Source organism: Pristiophorus japonicus, chromosome 15 (assembly GCF_044704955.1).
Source record: "Pristiophorus japonicus isolate sPriJap1 chromosome 15, sPriJap1.hap1, whole genome shotgun sequence".
In the NCBI taxonomy this organism is placed as follows: domain Eukaryota; kingdom Metazoa; phylum Chordata; class Chondrichthyes; family Pristiophoridae; genus Pristiophorus; species Pristiophorus japonicus.
In genome coordinates, this window is record NC_091991.1 from 44,972,443 (window position 1) to 44,994,201 (window position 21,759).

The 21,759-nt window shown below is 47.3% G+C and overlaps 1 protein-coding gene across 1 annotated transcript in view; it reads left to right on the plus strand.

Moving 5' to 3' along the window:
* Nucleotides 1-21,759, plus strand: part of LOC139280730 (dedicator of cytokinesis protein 4-like) — a 511,619-nt gene that overhangs the window by 463,009 nt on the left and 26,851 nt on the right. Inside the window, exon 45 of the mRNA XM_070900388.1 lies at nt 16,709-16,830. Coding sequence (XP_070756489.1) covers nt 16,709-16,830 — 122 coding nt within the window. The remainder of the gene's footprint in view (nt 1-16,708; nt 16,831-21,759) is intronic.

The following is a 21,759-nucleotide window of genomic DNA, read 5'->3' on the forward strand; positions in this document are numbered from 1 at the left end:
GGAAACAGATCCTTCCTATCCATTCTATTCCAGGCCCCTCATAATTGTTTACACCTCAATTAGATCTCCCCTCAGCCTCCTCTGTTCCAAAGAAAACATACCCAGCATCTCCAATCTTTCCTTATAGCCAAAATTCTCCAGTCCATGCAACATTCTTGTAAATCTCCTCTGCACCCTTTCCAGTGGGATCACATCTTTCCTGTAATGTGGACCAGAACTGCACACAGTACTCCAGTTTTTTCAGAAAGCCTGTCGGATTGCTGAGGTGCAGTCACAGGAGAGTAGCCTTGGCCCAACAGGAGAGGTCTCTACTGTCCTTCCTCGAAGACAACATACCTGCTCCCCCGCCACCCACTCCGCCAGTGCTCTTGTTCATGCCACACAGCCAGTTAGGCCAGACTATTCCGGCCACACTGAGATGCTGCAGTCTGCAGCCAGGCTCTGAAGGCCCAGCCCTGTTTGAGGCCCACCATGGCCAACTGAAGTGTCCTTAATGGAAGCTCAGCAGTCTTCTACCTCCCAAGATGTAGATACTGGGGAAACACCTCATTAAGAGCACTAGGATAGATAAATGAGTTCACAAGACAAGTACTAAGGGGTTGCACAAGGGTGATTATCAATTATTCCTGTTAAATATTAGACAGATGGAATACAGTTGTTAGAATATTTTTTTCTGGATTTGGTATTGGTAATTTTGTAGTGAAGTGTGGGCAAGACCCATAAAGGCTGGACTGAAGGAATGCAGTCGGATTGTGATATATTCACAGAGCACAAGCACACACAGCTTTCTAACATGGCAGGCAGCTCTTTCAGAAGTCTCCGGAGCCCCCTGGTTCTGTTTATTATTAACTCTGTAGTTGCAGTACACAACACGTCCACATCCACAGTGTGGAGCTACAAACATTACAAGCTTGCAGACATTACGGTAGTAAGGATGGTGGAGAATTGCAGTACTATTGTTGTATTGGGATGTACCCTTTCTATCCTCTGTGCTTCTTGGATATATTACACTTGGGAGGGTGGTAGGTGGTAATCAGCAGGAGGTTTCCTTGTCCATGTTTGACCTGATGCCATGAGACTTCGTGGGGTCCGGAGTCAATGTTGAGGACTCCCCCACTGCTGTGATGGGATTTTAACTCCTGTCACTGGATCATTAGTGCAGGCCTCTGAGTTACTCGTCCAGTCACATAACCGCTATGCTACTGTACCCCAGATAGTTGGACTAACCCACTGACACCTGGGAGTCCCTGGCCAAAGACTGCCTTAAGTGGAGGAAGTGCATCCGGGAAGGTGCTGAGCACCTCGAGTCTCATCGCCGAGAGCATACAGAAAACAAGCGCAGGCAGCGGAACAAGCGTGCGGCAAACCTGTCCCATCCACCCTTTCCCTCAACGACTATCTGTCCCACCTGTGACAGGGACTGTGGCTATCGTATTGGACTGTTCAGCCACCTAAGAACTCATTTTAAGAGTGGAAGTAAGTCTTCCTTGATTCCGAGGGATTGCCTATGACGATGAGTTGGACTAACCAAGTACAAATGATACCACCTGGAAAATTATGCATGTTGCACATGCTCAAAACATTGGATATGGTTTTCGCTAACAGCCACAGATCTGGGTAAAAAATAATGGGCCTGAAATAATTGTCAAACTAATGACAGCGCTCACAATTATTTATACGCAAATCGCTCAGCAACTTCAGGTGAGGGCAGATGTACGGTTAAACACAAAAAGCCAGAAATTGCTGTCCGAAGTGTGCCGCTTCGCGAAAACGACATCTCACTGTCATTCAAATGCATTGAATGGTGTGAAGTTCCTGTACTTAGATGGTATATATGAATTAAATTCACAGAAAGTTGGGGCTTTTCCATTTAACTGTGTGATATGTCTTAATTACTGCCAAACAACCTTGCTGGCACTGAAAATTATCTCTTACAAGTGTGGAGACTCCTTCCTTCAGCTTTGAATTATTAGAGATTTAAAAATAAATTATATCTTTTTACTTTTTCTTTCCCTCTCTTTAGCTTTCTGCAGCTGAATTGACATTGAAGTCATCATTCTAACTTCCACTTCCTGGTTCAGACAATACTTCAATCTGATTGATTAAGGAGCTATACAGTTGCTTGCCCTGTTCACAAAGGTCCCTGCAGAGGGCACTGTGCCATTTCCATCTCCCGCTTACAGCAACATCCAGTGCTATGCCTCTTGCAAATTAAATGGGCAAGGGCAAGTCTAACGAATGGCGTTAGTTCGGCAGCTACCATAATTTTTGGCCCACTAAGTTCAAGCACGGACTTTGTCAAAATGTCGATCAATGACTTCGATGAGGGGTCAGAGTGTAATATATCCAAGTTTGCTGACAATACAAAGTGAAGTGGGAAAATAAGCTGTGAGGAGGATGCAAAGAGGCTTGAAAGGGATTGTGCAAGAAGTTGGCAGATGGAGTTATAATGTGGGAAAGTGTGAAATTATCCACTTTGACAGGAAGAATGAAAGAATATTTTTTAAAAAGGTGAAAATCTAGTAAATGTTGATAGTCAGAGAGATGTTGGTGTCCTTGCACACACATCACACAGTTAACGTGCAGATGAATTAGGAAGGCATAGGTTAGTCTTTATTGCAAGGGGGTTGGGGAATTAAAGAATGGTTACAGCACAGAAGGAAGCCATTGAGCCTCTGCCAGCTCTCTGCGAGAGCACTTCAGCTAGTCCCACTCTCCCGCCTTTTCCCCATAGCCCTGCAGATTTTTTTCCTTCAGGTATTTATCCAATTCCCTTTGAAAGCCACAATTGAATCTGTCTTCACCATCCTGTCAGGCAGTGAATTCCAGATCCCTGGCCACTCGCTGTGTTAAAAATGTTCTCCCTCATGTCGCCTTTGGTTCTTCTGCCAATCACCTTAAATCTGCGTCCTCTGGTTCTCGACCCTTCTGCCAATGCGAACAGTTCCTCTCCATCTACTCTGTCTGGACCCCTTATGATTTTGAACACCTCTATCAAATCTCCCCTCAATCTTCTCTGCTTTAAGGAGAACAATCCCAGCTTCTCCAGTCTATCCACGTAACTGAAGTCCCTCATCCCTGGAACCAGTCTTGTAAATCTTTTCTGCACCTCTCTCAGGCCATCACATCCTTCCTAAAGTGCGGTGCCCAGAATTGGACACAATATTTAAGTTGAGGCTGAACCAGTGTTTTATAAAAGTTCACCATAACAAGTTTTGTCTAATCTGCAAATTTTGAAATTGTGCCTTGTATATCCAAGTCAAAGTCATTAATATACATCAAGAAAAGCAGTGGTTCTATTTCGGAGCCCTGGGGAACACCATCTTCCTCCAGTCCGAAAACAACCGTTCACCACTACTGTTTCCTGTCACTTAGCCAATTTCATATCCATGCTGACACTGTCCCTTTTATTCCATGGTTTTCAACTTTGCTGGCGAGCCTATTATATTGCACTTTATCAATGCCTTTTGGAAGTCCAAGTGCACCACATCAACCGCATTGCCCCTCATCAACCCCCCCTCTGTTACCTCATCAAAAAACTCAATCAAATTAGTTCAATATAAATTGCCTTTAACACATCCATGCTGGCTTTCCTTAATTAGTCCATACTTGTCAAAGTGACTCTTAATTTTGTCTCTGAATATCATATCTAAAAGCTTCCTCACTACCGAGGTTAAACTGATTGGCCTGCAGTTGCTGGGTTTATCCTTACACCCTTTTTTGAACAAGGGTGTAACGTTTACATTTCTCCGGTCCTCTGGCACCATCATCACAGGCAGTCCCTCGGAATCGAGGAAGAATTGCTTCCATTCCCTCAGTGAGTTCTTTGATGGCTGAACAGTCTGATACGAGAGCCACAGACCCTATTACAGGTGGGACAGACATTCGTCAAGGGAAGGGATCGGTGGGGCTGGTTTGCCGCGCGCTCCTTCCGCTGTCTGCGCTTGGCCTCTTCACACTCTCTGAGTTGAGAATCAAAGAGCTCAACACCCTCCCGGATGCACTTTCTCCACCTCGGGTGGTCTTCAGCCAGGGTCTCCCAGGTGTCAGTGGTGATGCTGCACTTTACCAGGGAGGCTTTGAGGGTGTCCTTATAACATTTCCGCTGTCCTCCTTTGGCTCGTTTACAAAGAAGGAGCTCCGCATAAAGCATTTGCTTAGGGCGTCTCGTATCTGACATGTGAACTATATGGCCTGCCCAGCGAAGCTGATTGAGTGTGGCCAGTGCTTCAATACTGGGGATATTAGCCTGGTCGAGGACACTGATGTTGGTCCGCCTGTCCTCCCAGGGGATTTGCAGGATCTTGCGAAGACATCGTTGGTGATATATCTCCAGCGACTTGAGGTGCCTTCTATACATCGTCTGGCACCAGCCCCGCATCCAAGGAGGATTGGAAGATTATGGCCAGTACCTTCACAATTTCCACCTTTACTTCCCTCAGCATCTTAGGATGCATCCTATCTAGTCCTGGTGACTTATCTACTTTAAGTACAGCCAGCCTTTCTCGTACCTCCTTATCGATGTTTATCCCTTCCAATATCTCAACTACCTCCTCTTTCACTATGACTTTAGCAGCATCTTCCTTGGTAAAGACAGATGCAAAGTACTCTCTCCTCTCTCTACAGACCTTCCCTTTTGTTCTTTCCTCGCCTTTCCCTTTCAGTGCTGCTTAAAAATCTGTTCATTTCGAACATTCGCCAGTTCTGACGAAGGGTCATCGACCTGAAACGTTAGCTCTGTTTCTCTCCACAGACACTGCCTGACTTGCTGAGATTTCCAGCATTTTCTGTTTTTATTTCAGATTCCAGCATCTGCAGTATTCTGCTTTTGTGTTGCAAAATACTCATTTAGTACCTCAGCTATGCCCTCTGCCTTCATGTGTAGGTCTTCATTTTGGTCATCAATCAGCCCCACTCCTCCTCTTACTACCCACAAACTATTTATATGCCTATAGAAGACTTTTGAGTTCCCTTTTATGTCAGCTGCCAATCAGTTTGCATACTCTCTCTTTGCTCCTCATTTCTTTTTTCATTTCCTCTCTGAACTTTTTATATTGTATTCTCAAACTAACATCTATCATACGCCCCCTTTTTTCTGCTTCATCTTGCTCTCTATCTCCTTCGTCATCCAGGGAGCTCTGGCTTTGGTTACCCTACCTTTCCCCCGAATGTTCCTCGACTGTACCTGAACCATCTCCTCTTTAAAAGGAAGCCTGTTGTTCGATTACAGTTTTACCTGCTAATCCTTGATTCCAATTTACCCAGACCAGATCCACTCTCAACTCACTGAAATTAGCTTTTCTCTAATCAAGTATTTTTCCTCTAGATTGCACCCTGTATTTTTTCATAGAGTATCATAACATTTAGACTGGCTATCATTGTTCCCTAAATGTTCCCCGACCGACACTTGCTCTGCTTGACCCACCTGACCCATCTCATTCCTCTGAACCAGATCCAGCAATGACTCACTACTCGTTGGGACGGCAACATCTGATCAAGAATGTTCTCCTGAACACACTTCAGGCATTCTTCCCTCTCTCTGCCCTTTACACTATTACTATCCCAGTCTGTACTAGGATAGTTGACATCCCCCATTATCACTACTCTATAGTTCTTGCACCTCTCTAATTTCCCTGCAAAATTTACTCCTCTACTTCTTTCCCACTAGTTGCCAGCCTATTAGAATATGCCTAGTAGTGTCATGGCACCTCTATTGTTTCTCAACTCTAACCAAATAGATTCTGTCCTTGACCCCTCCAGGACGACCTCCTTCTCCAGCACTGTAATATTCTCCTTAAGCAATACTGCCACACTACCTCCTTTCTTTCCTTCCCTATCTTTCCTGAACACTATATATCGTGGAATATTTAGTGCCCAATTCTGCCCTTTTTTTGAGCCAGATCTCCGTTATCACCACAACATCATATTCCGATGTGGCTATTGTGCCTGCAGCTCACCAACCTTATTTACCACACTTTGTGCATTCACACACATGCATTGCAAACCTATCTTGGGCCTCCTTGTATTCTGTCTTAGTCTGATCCCCACCTAATACCGTATTATTTCTTGCTCCAGTGCTACCTGTCTTTCCGAATTCTTTGTGCACCATGTTTCTCCTTTCTAATGCTACAGCCAGGTGCCCATTCCTCTGCCAAATTATTTAAACCTTCCCCAATAGCACTAGCAAATCTCCCCTTGAGGATATTGGTCCCAGCTCTGTTGAGGTGTAACCCATCCCACCCGGTACAGGTCCCACCCAGGACTGGTCCCAATGTCCCACAAATCTAAAGCCCTCCCTCCGGCACCATCCCTTCAGCCACGCATTCATTTGCTCTATCCTCCTATTTCTATAGTCACTAGCTCGTGACACTGGGAGTAATCCAGAGATGGTCCTGCTTTTTAATCACTTTCCAAGCGCCCTAAGATCTGCCTGCAGGTCACTGGTACCGATATGGACCAAGATCTCTGGCTGTTCACCATCCCCCCCTCAGAATGTTCTGCAGCCACTCAGTGACATCCTTGACCCTGGCACCAGAGAGGCAACATACCATCTTGGAATCATGTCTGCAGCTGCAGAAACACCTGTCTGTTCCCCTAACTATCGAATCTCCTGTCCCTATTGCTTTCCCAATCTTCCTCCTCCCCTCCTGTACAGCTGAACTCTCATGGTGCCAGGGACTTGGCTTTGGCTATACTCCCCAGAAGAACCATTGCCCTCACCAGTACACTGGTTGGAGAGCACGGTGCACTCTGGACTCCTGCACTACCTGCCTGATCCGACGATCACCCATTCCCTCTCTGCCTGCATACTCTTGCGCTGAGGGGTGACTACCTCCTGAAGCATGCCATCCACGTAGCTCTCAGCCTTGTGGATGCACCGCAGTGAAGGCAGCTGCTGCTCAAGCTCCGAAATCTGGAGCTTGAGCTCCTCCAACTGACAATGCTTACCTGCACATGTGGTTGTCCTGGACATGGGAAGCAACCTTGAGTTCCCATATGGCACAAGGTGTGCATTCTATGGGACCGAGGAGCTCTGCTATGCCTCTACTTAATCGACTATTAAGTAACTTAACAGAAATAAGTTGAGACTGAAAAAAAAACAATCACCAATGCTCACCAACCAGCTCCTTCCCTTGCGCTGACTTCACTTTACCTTGCTCCCTGACCAGCGCGTTGTCTCCGGGCTCTTGGGCCTACCTTTATCTGCGGCCACTCCATTCGCTGTCCAGCAGATCTGCTCTCGTGTCTATTAATTTACAGACTTTGGGACCGAAATTCGGTACTGCCCCAGAACCATGTCGAGGCGGAATTTCCTGCGCCTAGCATGGAAGACCCGCCCCAGCAATGAAATTAACGTTAATGCCCCCAAGGGGAAGTGGAGTAAACTTGCACGCTCCACTTCCTCTCGGCGGCGGGATCAGGGGGCCAAATGCGGGAAGTTTCCAGCACTACACGGAGCACTGCGGAGAGCTGGCAGGAGCACAGCGCCCTCCCCTTCCGTTACTGGATTCTCTGCAATGGGGCGAGGGGCCGTCACCTCACCACCAGCACAGAAGCAGAGTGCTGGGCTGCAACAGCGCGGCACGGACCCCGTAATTTCCGCAAGGTAGGGCGGCGACTGGTATCTCGCCCATTTGTTTCAAAAAAGATGCACAGGCACACAATAGGAGCAGGAGTCAGCCATTTGGCCCCTTGAGCCTGCTCCGCCATTCAATAAGATCATGGCTGATCTGATCATGGACTCAGCTCCACTTCCCCACCGGCTCCCCATAACCCTTTATTCCCTTATCGCTCAAAAATCTGTCTATCTCCGCCTTAAATATATTCAATGACCCAGCTTCCACAGCTCTCTGGGGCAGAGAATTCCATAGATTTACAATCCTCTGAGAAGAAATTCCTCATCTCAGTTTTAAATGGGTGGTACCTTATTCTGAGACTATGCCCCCTAGTTTTAGGTTCCCATGTGAGTGGAAATATCATCTCTGCATCCAACTTGTTGAGCCCCCTCATTATCTTATATGTTTTGATAAGATCATCTCTCATTCTTCTCAATTCCAATGAGTACAGTCCCAACCTACTCAACCTTTCTTCATAAGTCAATGCCCTCATCTCCGGAATCAACCTGGTGAACAGCCTCCAATGCAATTATATCCTTCCTTAAATACGGAGACCAAAACTGCATGCAGTACTCCAGGTGTGGCCTCACCAATAATCTGTACAGTTGTAGCAAGACTTCTCTGTTGCAAGGGGGATAGAGCATAAAAGCAAAGGCCAACATTCCATTTGCCTTCCTGACTACTTGCTGTACCTGCACACTAACTTTTTATGCTTCATGCACAAGGACCCCCAGGTCCCTCTGTACTGCATTTTTCTCCATTTAAATGATGATTTGCTTTTCTATTTTTTCTGCCAAAGTGGAAATTCACACATTTTCCTACATTATACTCCATCTGCCAAATTATTGCCGACTCACTTAGCCTGTCTATGTTCTTTTGCAGATTTTGTGTGTCCTCCTAACAATTTGCTTTCCCACCCATAATGTAGCAAACTTGGCTACATTACACTCGGTCCCTTCATCCAAGTCATTCATATAGATTGTAAATAGTTGAAGCCCCAGCACTGATCCCAACGGCACCCCACTAGTTACTGTTTACCAACTGGAAAATGACCCATTTATCCCAACTCTCTGTTTTCTGTTAGTTAGCCAATCCCCAATCTATGCTAATATATTACCCCCAACCCCGTAAACTTTTATCTTGTGCAGTAACCTTTTAGGTAGCACCTTATCGAATGCCTTCTGGAAATCCAAATACACCACATCCACTGGTTCCCCCTTATCCACCCTGCTTATTACATCCTTAAAGAACTCCAGCAAATTTGTCAAACATGATTTCCCTTTCATAAAACCTTGCTGACTCTGCCTAGCAATTGAATCATGCTTTTCCAAATGTCCTGATACTGCTTCTGTTATGTCTCAAATAAAGCAATGTGACTGAGTACTGTAGACTTGAGTAAGTGTGATCTTAGTCTCTTTATTCTGACTCCAGAGTGCTCGCACAGCACGGGAGGCCTGCTGAAATACAGTGCTCCCAAGGGATGCTGGGATCCCTTGGGACTCCAACAGATGTGCCCTCTGGTGGCAGTAGAATTCTAATTACAAGGTGTTGCATACATAACATCACTCCCTCCTTCTCTCTTCCCCCCCCCCAAAAAAAAAGTCAATAGTACACTTATTTACAGGATGAGACGATCTGGGGCTTTCCGCTCCCTAGTCGATCGTCTCAATACAAACACGGGCAGGTGAGTTGATTGGGCCTTCGCTGGGCTGCTGTGCAGCTGGCCTGCTGCGGATGATGAGTTCAGCTTCGTGGTCAACCGTGATGTCGGTTGCCACTTGTGTGTGCATATTGGAGGGTCGAAGTTGGTGGTGTCCTCTTCAGGTTGCTCGTGGCTGTCTGTGAATCGCTGTTTGGTTTGGTCCGAATGCTTTCTGCAAGTTAGTCCATTTGCAAGTTTGACCTCGCAACACCCTCCTCCCTTCTTTGGCTATGACAGTGCCAGCAAGCCATTTGGGACCATGTCCATAGTTGAGTACAAATACAGTGTAATTGACTTCAATATCACGTGACTAATTTGCGCGATCATGGTACAAGCTTTGTTGATGCCACCTACCCTTGACATGATCATGGAGATCAGGATGGACTAGAGAGAGCCTTGTTTTGAGTGCCCTTTTCATAAGCAGTTCGGCAGGGGAAACCCCGGTGAGCGAGTGGGGTCTTGTGCGGTAGTTGAGCAGGACTCGGGTCTGCAGGGAGCCTTCTGACATGCGCTTCAAGCTTTGCTTGATGGTTTGGACTGTCCGTTCTGCCTGGCCGTTAGATGCGGGCTTGAACGGGGCAGATGTGAAGTGCTTGATCCCATTGCTGGTCATGAATTCCTTGAATTCAGCGCTGGTGAAGCACGGCCCATTGTCGCTGACGAGGACATCAGGCAGGCCGTGCGTGGCATCGTAGGCTTTCGATGATGGCAGTGGACGTGCTTACAGACATTATTACACACTCAATCCAGTTTGAATAAGCATCCACAACAACCAAAAACATTTTGCCTAGAAACGGGCCAGTGAGGTCAACGTGGATCCTAGACAACGGTTTGGAGGGCCATTACCACAAACTTAGCGATGCCTCCCTGGGTGCATTGCTCAGTTGAGAGCAAGTATTGCATTGGCACACGCAAGACTCTAAATCTGAGTCGATGCCAGGCCACCACACATGGGATCTGGCTGCAGCTTTCATCATTACTATGCCTGGGTGGGTACAGTGTTGGTCGCGTATAAACGTTTCCCTGCCTTTTTTAGGCAAAACCATGCGATTACCCCACAAAAGACCGTCTGCCTGTATGGACATTTCATCTTTGCGCTGCTGGAACGGCTTGATCTCTTCATTCATCTCTGCTGGGACGCTGGACCAGCACCCCTGGAGGACACAGTTTTTCACAAGAGACAGTAAAGGATCCTGGCTGGTCCAGGTCCTGATCTGGCAGGCCGTAATGGGTGACTTTTCGTTTTCAAATGCATCCATCACCAAGAACAAGTCTGCAGGCTGTGCCATTTCCACCCCGGTGGTGGGCATTGGTAGCTGACAGAGCATCAGCGCAGTTCTCTGTGCCTGGCCTGTGGCGACTTACATGGTCATATGCGGATAGCGTGAGCACCCATCTTTGGCTGTGAGCAGAGGCATTGGTATTAATACCTTCGCTCTCTGAAAACAACATTATGAGTGGCTTATGGTCAGTTTCAAATTCAAGCTTAAGCCTAAACAGTTACTGATGCATTTTTTTCGCCCCGTAAACATATGCCACAGCTTATTTTTCAATCATGCTGTAGGGCCTTTCAGCCTTGGGCAAGCTCCTAGACGAGCAAGGTTGCAATGTTCCCGATTAGTTTGCTTCTTGTAACATACACCTGACCCCGTACGAAGACGCATCGCAAACCAGCACTGAATGTTTACAGGAGTCATACAGAACAAGCAGTTTGTTGGAACATAACAGATTTCTGGCTCTCTCAAAAGCAGTCTCTTGTGATTTCCCCCATACCCAGTCATCTCCCTTGCGTAGCAACACATGTAGAGGTTCTCGCAAGGTGCCTAACCCGGGTAGGAAATTACCAAAATAATTGGAAACTCAGGAACGACCGCAGCTCCATCACGTTCTGTGGTCTCGGCGCATTCTTGATGGCCTCTGTCTTGGCGTCGGTGGGTCTGATGCCGTCTGCCGCTGTTCTTCTCCCTAAGAACTTGACCTCTGGTGCCAGGAAAACACACTGAGCATTTCAACCAGAGTCCCACATGATCTAGCCGACTTAGAACCTCTTCCAGGTTCTGCAAGTGTCCGATGGTGTCCCGACCGGTGATCAATAGGTCGTCCTGGAAAACCACGGTGCGTGGAACCGACTTTAGCAGACTCTCCATGTTCCTTTGAAGAATAACCGTGGCCGATCAAATCCCGAACGGGCATCTATTGTAGATGAACAGACCTTTGTGCGTGTTGATGCAGGTGAGGCCTTTCGAAGATTCTGCCAGTTCCTGCGTCATGTAGGCCGAGGTCAGGTCCAACTTGGTGAATGTTTTCCCCTCCTGCCAGCATCGCAAATAGGTCGTCTGCCTTGGGTAACGGGTACTGGTCCTGCAGCGGAAAACAGTTAATCGTTACTTTATAGTCCCCACAAATTCTGACCGTGCCATCGCCCTTGAGAACTGGAACATTCAGACTGGCCCACTCATTGAACTCAACCGGCACAATGATGCTTTCTCATTGCAGCCTGTCCAGCTCGATCTCCACTTTCTCTCTCATCATGTATGGCACCGCACGTGCCTTGTGGTGGATTGGTCGTGTACTGGGAACAAAGTGGATCTGCAGCTTCGCCCCAGAGAAATTTCCGATGCCTGGCTCAAACAACTTGCTCAAATCCTGGGCACATGAAGCTTCGTCGACGGATGAAAGTGCTCGAATGTCGTCTCAGTTTCAGTGGATTTTTCCCAGCCAGCTTCTGCCGAACAGTGTGGGGCCATCTCCTGGTATAATCCATCGTGGTAGTTCATGCACTGCTCCATCATGGAAGACTTTTACTGCTGCACTGCCAATTACAGAGATCAGCTATTTAGTGTAAGTTCTCAGCTTGGGCCTTTGTGCCTTGTTGCACTACAGCCTCTCGAAGCCCTTTTTGCTCATGATAGACTGACTCGCACCAGTGTCCAATTCCATGGATACTGGAATTCCGTTCAGTTCAACTTTTAACATGAGAACATAAGAACATAAGAATTAGGAACAGGAGTAGGCCATCTAGCCCCTCAAGCCTGCTCCGCCATTCAACAATGTCATGGCTGATCTGGCCGTGGACTCAGCTCCACTTACCCGCCCACTCCCCATAACCCTTAATTCCCTTATTGGTTAAAAATCTATCTATCTGTGACTTGAATACATTCAATGAGCTAGCCTCAACTGCTTCTTTGGGCAGAGAGTTCCACATATTCACAACCCTCTGGGAGAAGAAATTCCTTCTCAACTCGGTTTTAAATTGGCTCCCCCGTATTTTGAGGGTGTGCCCCCTAGTTCTAGTCTCCCCGACCAGTGGAAACAACCTCTCTGCCTCTATCTTGTCTATCCCTTTCATTATTTTAATTGTTTCTATAAGATCACCCCTCGTCCTTCTGAACTCCAACAAGTAAAGACCCAGTCTACTCAATCTATCATCATAAGGTAACCCCCTCATCTCCGGAATCAGCCTCGTGAATCGTCTCTGTACCCCCTCCAAAGCCAGTATATCCTTCCTTAAGTAAGGTGACCAAAACTGCACGCAGTACTCCAGGTGCAGCCTCACCAATACCCTATACAGTTGCAACAGGACCTCCCTGCTTTTATACTCCATCCCTCTCGCAATGAAGGCCAACATCCCATTCGCCTTCCTGATTACCTGCTGCACCTGCAAACTAACTTTTTGGGATTCATGCACAAGGACCCCCAGGTCCCTCTGCACCGCAACATGTTGTAATTTCTCCCCATTCAAATAATATTCCCTTTTACTGTTTCTTTTTCCCCCAAGGTGGATGACCTCACACTTTCCGACATTGTATTCCATCTGCCAAACCTTAGCCCATTTGCTTAACCTATCTAAATCTCTTTGCAGCCTCTCTGTGTCCTCGACACAACCCGCTTTCCCACTAATCTTTGTGTCATCTGCAAATTTTGTTACACTACACTCTGTCCCCTCTTCCAGGTCATCTATGTATATTGTAAACAATTGTGGTCCCAGCACCGATCCCTGTGGCACACCATCCATTTATCCCGACTCTCTGCTTTCTGTTAGCCAGCCAATTCTCTATCCATGCTAATACATGATCGGTGAACATTTCATTGGTGAAGGTGTGTACTCCATATACTTCTCCCTCTTCGGTTCGAGTCTCTAGTTCAGCCTGATCCACCATGGATTGATCCTCCTCTGCAACGTGGTGGTTTTTAGGGTTTGCAACTCGTCTGCACATTCGCTGGAGGTGTCCCATTGTTCCACAGCTTTTGCATGCATAGTGTTTGAAGCTGCATTGATGGGTTCGATGATCACCTCCGCAGCGCCAACAAGGTGTTAATTGCCTCGCATTCACACTGGATGGCGGACTCAGTCATCTGAGGTCGTGCAGCTGCAGGCATATATGTTCTGCCATTTGCATTCTTGCCTGAAAATGACGTTACTTTGTGTACAGTACTTTATGCTGTGAAATTTGTTTGGTGTTATCGCTGGTGGACATAAATGCCTGGGCTATCGTTATGGCTTTGCTCAGGTTCGGTGTTTCAACAATCAATAGTTTGCGAAGGATAACCTCATGGCCAATGCCAAGCACAAAACAGTCTCTTAGCATTTGCTCAAGGAATCCACCGAATTTGCAATGTCCTGCAAGGTGTCTTAGTCAGGCAACGTAGCTCGCCACTTCCTGGCCTTCAGACCGTTGACATGTGTGAAATCGATACCTTGCCATTAGAATGCTCTCCTTTGGATTTAGGTGCTCCCAGACCAGCGTACACAGTTCTTCATATGATTTGGTTGTTGGTTTCACCGGAGTAAGAAGATTCTTCATGAGGCAATAGGTTGTTGCCCTGCAGATGGTGAGGAAGATCGCCCTTCGTTTGGCAGCGTTCTCTTTCCCTTCCAGCTCGTTGGCCATGAAGTATTGGTCCAGTCGCTCCATGAAGGCTTCCCAATCATCACCCTCTGAGAATTTCTCCAGGATATCAACAGTTCGCTGCATTTTCAAGTGATGGTTCGTTATCTATTACTCGTCGCCAGTTGTTATGTCTCAAATAAAGCAATGTGACAGAGTACTGTAAACTTGAGTAAGTGTGACCTTCGTCTCTTTATTCTGACTCCAGAGTGCTCGCACAGCATGGGAGTCCTGCTTATATGAAGTGCTCCCAAGGGATGCTGGGATCCCTTGGGACTCCAACAGATGCACCTCCTGGTGGTGGTAGAATGCTGGTTACAAGGTGTTGCATACATAAGAGCTTCCTTAATAATATACTCCAGCATTTTCCCAATGACAGATGTTAGGCCAATTGGTCTATAGTTTCCTGCTTTCTGTCTGCCTCCTTTTTTTAAATAGAGGCGTTACATTTGCAGTTTTCCAATCCGCTGGGACCTCCCCAGAATCCAGGGAATTTTGGTCGATTATAACCAATACATCCACTATCTCTGCCGTGATGTGCCGCACCTCCCCTTTAATTTTTGCCCCGTGAGCAGAGTGCGGTCTGGTTCGTGACCCATGTCCTTGTGGCCTCACGGGGGCACTACCAAAGTTTCGCTCCGAGGCAAAAGCGGGTCACTGCACACGGTGATATCATTGTCATCGTCAGTGCTGCCGCCTGGGGCACTACCAGTTTGCGCCTCCGCTAACTTCTGCGGGAGGCGGTAGTGGCCCCGCTTCCCGGGCAAGAAGTAGTTAGCGCCCCCCCGCCGGGAGGCGCAAATGACGCATTTTTTCCCCCAGTGGGTTCTGTGGCTGCACTCCTCCTTTTCAGCCAGACGTCTCCACTGCCTTGCTGCTCTCCACCAATTCCTGCGCTCACTCGGTTTGTGCTTCACCAAGTTTGCATTTTACTAGCTCTTTCTCCAAGCTCTGTGCTTTTGCAAACTAGTGCCTCATCATCATAGGCAGTCCCTTGAAACCGAGGAAGACTTGCTTCCACTCTAAAAGTGAGTTCTCAGGTGGCTGTACAGTCCAATACAGGAATTACAGTCTCTGTCACAGGTGAGACAGACAGTGGTTGAAGGAAAGGATTGGTGGGGAGCCTGATTTGCCGCACGCTCCTTCCACTTGGTTTCTGCATGCCCTCAGCGATGAAACCCGAGATGTTCAGCGCCCTCCCGGATGCTCTTCTTCCACTTCGGGTGGTTTTGGGCCAGGGACTGCCAGGTGTCGGTGAGGATGCCTAATATATACCTTTGGAGAGTCAAACAATCTACAATTGTTAATCAGCTTCTAACTCAGCTTTTACCACCCACTCAAGCAACCACTTACAGCTGATAGCTGTTAACTGCTAACTGCCACTGATCATGCAGTTTCTTTTATGTGACAAGACAAAGCCAAATTCCAATGTGATGCATACTTATATAACTTGCCTTATACCTACCAGTGAATTTCTCTTCTCCACCAATTCCTGCACTCACAAAATTCCTCGTCTGCTTGCGACTCACTCAGTTTGCAAATCTCCATACTCTGTGCCCTGAGTATATGAATATGCATGGACAGGTAAAGACCCTCTGGTCCATTAAACCTGTCCCACACAATTGCAATACCTTGTGTATCACAATATATATGCTCCACCCCACCCGAAACCATGTGATCTCCTTGGAGGGGCAAAATAATGATTAAATCCCAGGCCAATTTGGTGGAAGAAATCTGGGAAATTCCTCTCCGACCCATCTAGGCAATTGAAAATAGTCTAGGAGATCACTCTGGCCTTAAGTTCCCTGCAGTACCTACCTTGTGTAAGATATGATCTCTGCCCCAGCCAGAAACAGGTCCATCTCTTGGAAGGAATTCAGCAAAGCAGCACCCACCACTCGAGACGGCAGGCTATTCCAGAGGTTCAGTATTCTCTGGGAAAAGAAGCACCTCCTGACATCTAACCTAGATCTAGCCCTATCCAACTTAAATTTGTGACCGCTGGTCTTCCTTAACCTATTTAATTGGAACAAACTGTCAACTGGAACACAATCTATTCCTTTCATTATCTTATAAACCTCAATCAGATCACCTCTAAGTCTTCGCTTCTCTGAAGTGCAGAGTCTCAACTCTTTTAGCCTATCTTGATAACTACAATGCTTTAGACAGGGAATTAATCGAGGGACTTAATGTATTATGGATTATGGACATATCCCTGAGTAATTCTTATAAAAACAAAGTTAAGCTCAAAATAGTTACAAAAACCACAAGCAAGTAATTTTGCTTCTTTTAGAGTCAGGAAAGTGTGGAGGCGTTTTTTGGTTTCAGGACAGATATGATTGTTGCGTCAAATCAAATTTAATCTGCAGAAGTTCCGGCTCCATTTGATGACTGCTGCCTCCAAACTGAAGTTCATTTCCATCATTTTTTGCATGGGAATACGAAGTGTAGACAGTGTTATTTTGCCGTTATATACTATAATATATTTCCTATATTTACAGGACTTTCCCGGATATGCCCGTGTGAGTCCGATACACCTAACCAATGGTAGCCCACGCACTTGTAGGAATCCTGCACTGGGTGCCATAAGCCCAGATGGAGCCAGAGTTGTCAACAGACGCAGGTAAGATGATCTGTAAAAAATCTCTTTTTCATTTTTATTCAGAGAGCACTGAAGTAAGAAATGCTATGTCCTACCCATCTTTCTAATTACCCAGGAGAACAGTCAGTTGAAAGAACAGCACTATATAATTTTGGAGCAATTAGTCTTCCTGATTTAAAAAAAAGTAACGATTTAATTCTAATGTTCTGTTATTAATCCTGCAGCTCTTGATCAGAGAGTTGTTGATGCCAGTTCATTGGATATATTCAAGAGGGAGTTAGATATGGCGCTTACGGCTAAAGGGATCAAGGGGTATGGAGAGAAAGCAGGAAAGGGTACTGAGGTGAATGATCAGCCGTGATCTTATTGAATGGCGGTGCAGGCTCGAAGGGCCGAATGGCCTACTCCTGCACCTATTTTCTATGTTTCTGTGTAAACAATTTCATTTGTTTATGTATGTTGAAAAACACATGTCCTATTATAATGAGCTATGCACGGTCAAAACGCATCTTGATTGTTGGTGAAAATGATGATACATGGTTAACATCTGTTTTGAATTTAAACACTTGCAGCACAGTTCAGAAGATAACATTGTGTCTTTGCATCACACAAGCCTCCACCTCCCTGCAGGGAAAATCAAACCTATGAGGGGCCATTTTAATTCCCTCCACCCTTTAGAAATGGGGCGGTAGTGGAATTTAAAATGACGTGGTTGTCCTAATCCCGTTATGCCGGCATTTTAACTCCGGCCTTCTGATGGGTGCCCTAAGTGCCCACCTGAGGGAAGCTCATTAATCTATGCAAATCAGGGTTCTATGACACACATCGAACCCCAAAGTAATTTAGAGGGCCTACTGGAAGGAGTGTGTGCCACAGGAGCTCTGCTCAATAAAACTCAGTGGTCAAAAACAAGAAGCCCCAAAATGGTAAGACTAAATCATTTTTGTGGGGCCAGGAGAAGCTCCTATGGCCTCCAGAAAAATAATATGGGCAGCCGCCATCCTAGCAACCCTCCCTCCATGATAGCGCTTTCCCCTACCCCCCCTTTCGAATCTACCTTGCAGGCTTGATCAGCCTCAGGGCACCTGATGGGCCCGAGCTGCAATGGGGCGCCAATTCAGGGCATGCAGGTGGCCACCTGATATTTTAAAATTGCCTTATGGAGGCACAAAATCTTTTAAGTGTTGGTTACATGGATGAGTTTCTTCCATTGTTTAAATAAAACAGTCATGCATCCTCAGATCTGATTGAAGGTTGTTATCTTTTTTACTTGGAATGAAAATGTGACTGCTTTAAAATAAACTGCTATATTCTGTGTATTGAAATACTTTTCTGAGATATGCTTAAAATTTCAAACCAAAGGATCTGGTTGTTGAAAGACTTATCTCTGTTAACTTGTTTCCATCCTGAATGAGTTCCATGCAGACTTACACCCATGATCATTAATGTCTCAATATTTCCAGATTCCCATTCTTCCATCTTGCCATCTTCTGTCCTCCCCGACCCCTATCCAGACCGGCACTGATCCCCATGTCTGTCATGTATGTAACCACAATGTAACACCACTGTATTACTGTATACACTCAACCTAGATGCACACCTTGACCACAAGGGGTGAACTTGTGGGAGACACTCCTTACCTGATCACTCAGGTATAAAAAGGGAGGTCCCATGCAGGGTCACTGTCTTTGGAGTCCTGTGAATAAAGAGTTCAGGTCACAGAGTGACCTTATCCCCAGAATGTGCCTCATGTGGTTTCATACTGTAGAGTAAGGACTTTACATTGGCGACGAGAAACGGAAATTCACGACCCACGAGAATGGCCACTGGTAGCACAGAGGAACGGTACTGTGTTGGGGAAGACTGGGACGATTTTGTCGAGAGGCTTCAGCAAAGCTTCGTTATGAAAGAATGGCTGGGGGATGCAGCGGCCAACAAGCGAAGGGCTCATCTCTTGACCAGCTGCAGACCAAAGCCTTACACGCTCATGAAGGACTTACTAGCACCTGCAAAGCCGGCGGACAAAACCTTTGAAGAACTTAACAAATTGATTGGGGAGCACCTTAAACCGGCGAATAGCTTACATATGGCCCGACACAGATTCTACATCCACCGACGTCAAGAAGGACAGAGCATACCGGACTTCGTAGCGGACCTCCGGCGTTTGGCCAGCCTCTAAGTTCACAGACGCCTGCAGGGGGGAGATGCTGAGGGACTTCTTTTTCAAGGGCATCGGTCATGCGGGAATTTTCCTCAAATTAATTGAGGTCAAGGATTTGACCTTGGAAGTGGCGGCGTTGATGGCTCAGACTTTCATGGCAGGGGAGGAAGAGTCGAAAATAATATACGCGCGCAATTCTGCCTCTAACGCGTCGATGGATCGGGGAGTTAACATCATCAATGTGACTCAGAGCCCTGCAGGCAGGCAGGGGCAGTCCGAAGCAATAGAGCAGGACTTCAATCGAGACAATGGCAGGCTGAACGGACATTCACGCCATCACAGTGGACAATGCAGCCCGGGATGGGGCCATTGACACCCACTAATAGGGTACTGAAGAGCAGTCAAAGGGACAGCCAGTGCAGAATGCCTGGCCATAGCCCTTTTGTTCCCAACAATGGAAACTTTAACTCATGCTGGAGGTGTGGGGGAAAACACTCAGCTAGATCTTGCAGATTTCAACAGTTTGTCTGCAGGAACTGCAATCTCAGTGGCCACCTAGCTCGAATGTGCAGGAAGCCTGCAACCAGATTAATATGAGGCGGATGGACCAGAAGAGTGTTCTTTGAGGCAGGATGACTTTTGGGGCAAATCGATGGACGCCGAGGTGCAGCGGGTCCATGTGGCGAATATTCACAGTTCATACACCAAACACCACCAATGATGATGAGGGTTTTATTAAACGGTATCCCTGTACACATGGAGCTGGACACTGGGGCCAGCCAGTCACTCATGGGCGTTCAGCAATTTGAGAAGCTATGGCCACTTAAAGCCAGTCGACCCAAATTAGCCTGTGTTGACACACAATTATGGACTTAAACGAAATAAATCATTCCGGTGCTAGGCAGTGCAATGTTGGCTGTCACACACAATGGGCTAGTGAATCAGCTACCACTTTGGATTGTCCCGGGCAACGGTCCCGCACTGTTGGGGAGGAGCTGGTTAGCCGAGATGAACTGGAAATGGGGGGATGTTCACGCAATGTCATCTGTGGAGTGAAGTTCGTGCTCAAGTCCTACAACAATTCGATTCACTATTCCAACCTGGCGTCGGGACTTTCAAAGGCACTAAAGTAGTGATACACATCACCCCGGGTGCCAGGCTAGTGCACCACAAAGCCAGAACGGTGCTGTATGTGATGCGGGAAAAGATCAAGAGTGAAATGGACCGGCTGTCGAGAGAGGGCATCACCTCGCCTGGCGAATTCAGCGACTGGGCGAGCCCCATCGTTCCTGTACTAAAAGCGGATGGCTCCGTCGGGATCTGTGGCGACTACAACGCCATCATCAATCAGGTGTCCCTACGAGATCAGTACCCGCTCCCGAGAGCGGAGGACCTTATCGCCACACTGGCAGGCGGCAAGCTGTTCACCAAGTTGGACCTCACTTTAGCCGATATGACCCAGGAACTGGCCGCCGAATCTAAACTGCTGACCACCATCACGACGCACAAGGGACTATTAGTTTATAACAGGTGCCCGTTTGGCATTCGATCAGCGGCTGCGATTTTTCAACAAAACGTGGAAAGCCTGCTTCAATCCATTCCTGGAACAATCGTATTCCAGGACAACATCCTCATCACGGGTCGAGACACCGAGGAACACCTCCGCAACCTGGAGGAGGTGCTACGCCGACTGGACCGGGTAGGCCTGCAACTCAAAAAGTCTAAATGTGTGTTCTTAGCTCCCGAGGTTGAGTTTCTGGGCAGGAGGGTTGCTGCAGACGGGATTCGGCCCACCGAATCCAAAACAGAGGCTATTCGACAAGCACCCAGGCCCTGCAACACATTGGAGTTGCGTTCATTCCTGGGACTGTTAAACTATTTCGGGAACTTCCTGCTGAACTTGAGCACGTTGTTGGAGCCGCTACATGTGCTCCTGCGTAAGAGTTGCGATTGGTTTTGGGGGGACTGTCAGGAACGGGCTTTTGATCGGGCGCAAAACCTACTTTGTTCAAACAAGTTGTTGACCCTGTGCAACCCCTGTTTTTAAAAAAAAAAAAATTGGTTCTGACATGTGATGCATCGTCCTATGGGGTTGGGTGCGTGTTGCAGCAGGGCAATGCTGAGGGTCAACTACAACCTGTGGCTTATGCCTCCAGGTCGCGCGCTCAAGCAGAACGGGGATACGGGATGGTCGAGAAGGAAGCACTTGAATGTGTCTATGGTGTAAAAAAAAAATGCATCAGTACCTATTTGGTAGGAAGTTTGAATTAGAGACGGACCACAAGCCATTAACATCCCTGTTATCAGACAGCAAGGCTGTCGATGCCAACGCATCAGCTCGCATACAGCGATGGGCTCTCACACTGGCTGCTTATGACTACTCCATCCGGCATCGGCCCGGCACTGAAAATTGCGCTGACACGCTCAGCAGGCTTTCACTGGCCACCACTGAGGGGGCAGCGGAGCAAAGCGCCGAGATGGTCATGGCTGTCGCAGGCTCCCCCATCACAGCCCGCCAGATCAAAATCTGGACAAACACAGATCCCCTCCTATCTCTGATTAAGAAATGTGTCCTGACTGGGGATTGGGCACCCGCATACGGAGCATGCCCTGAGGAGGTCAGACCGTTCCACAGGCGGATGGATGAGCTCTCCATCCAAGCCGACTGCCTACTATGGGGCAGCCGGGTAGTTATGTCCCAGAAGGGCAGGGAGGCATTCATCAGGGAACTCCACAGCGAGCACCCATGCATTGTGCTGATGAAGGCCATTGCCCGGTCAAACGTTTGG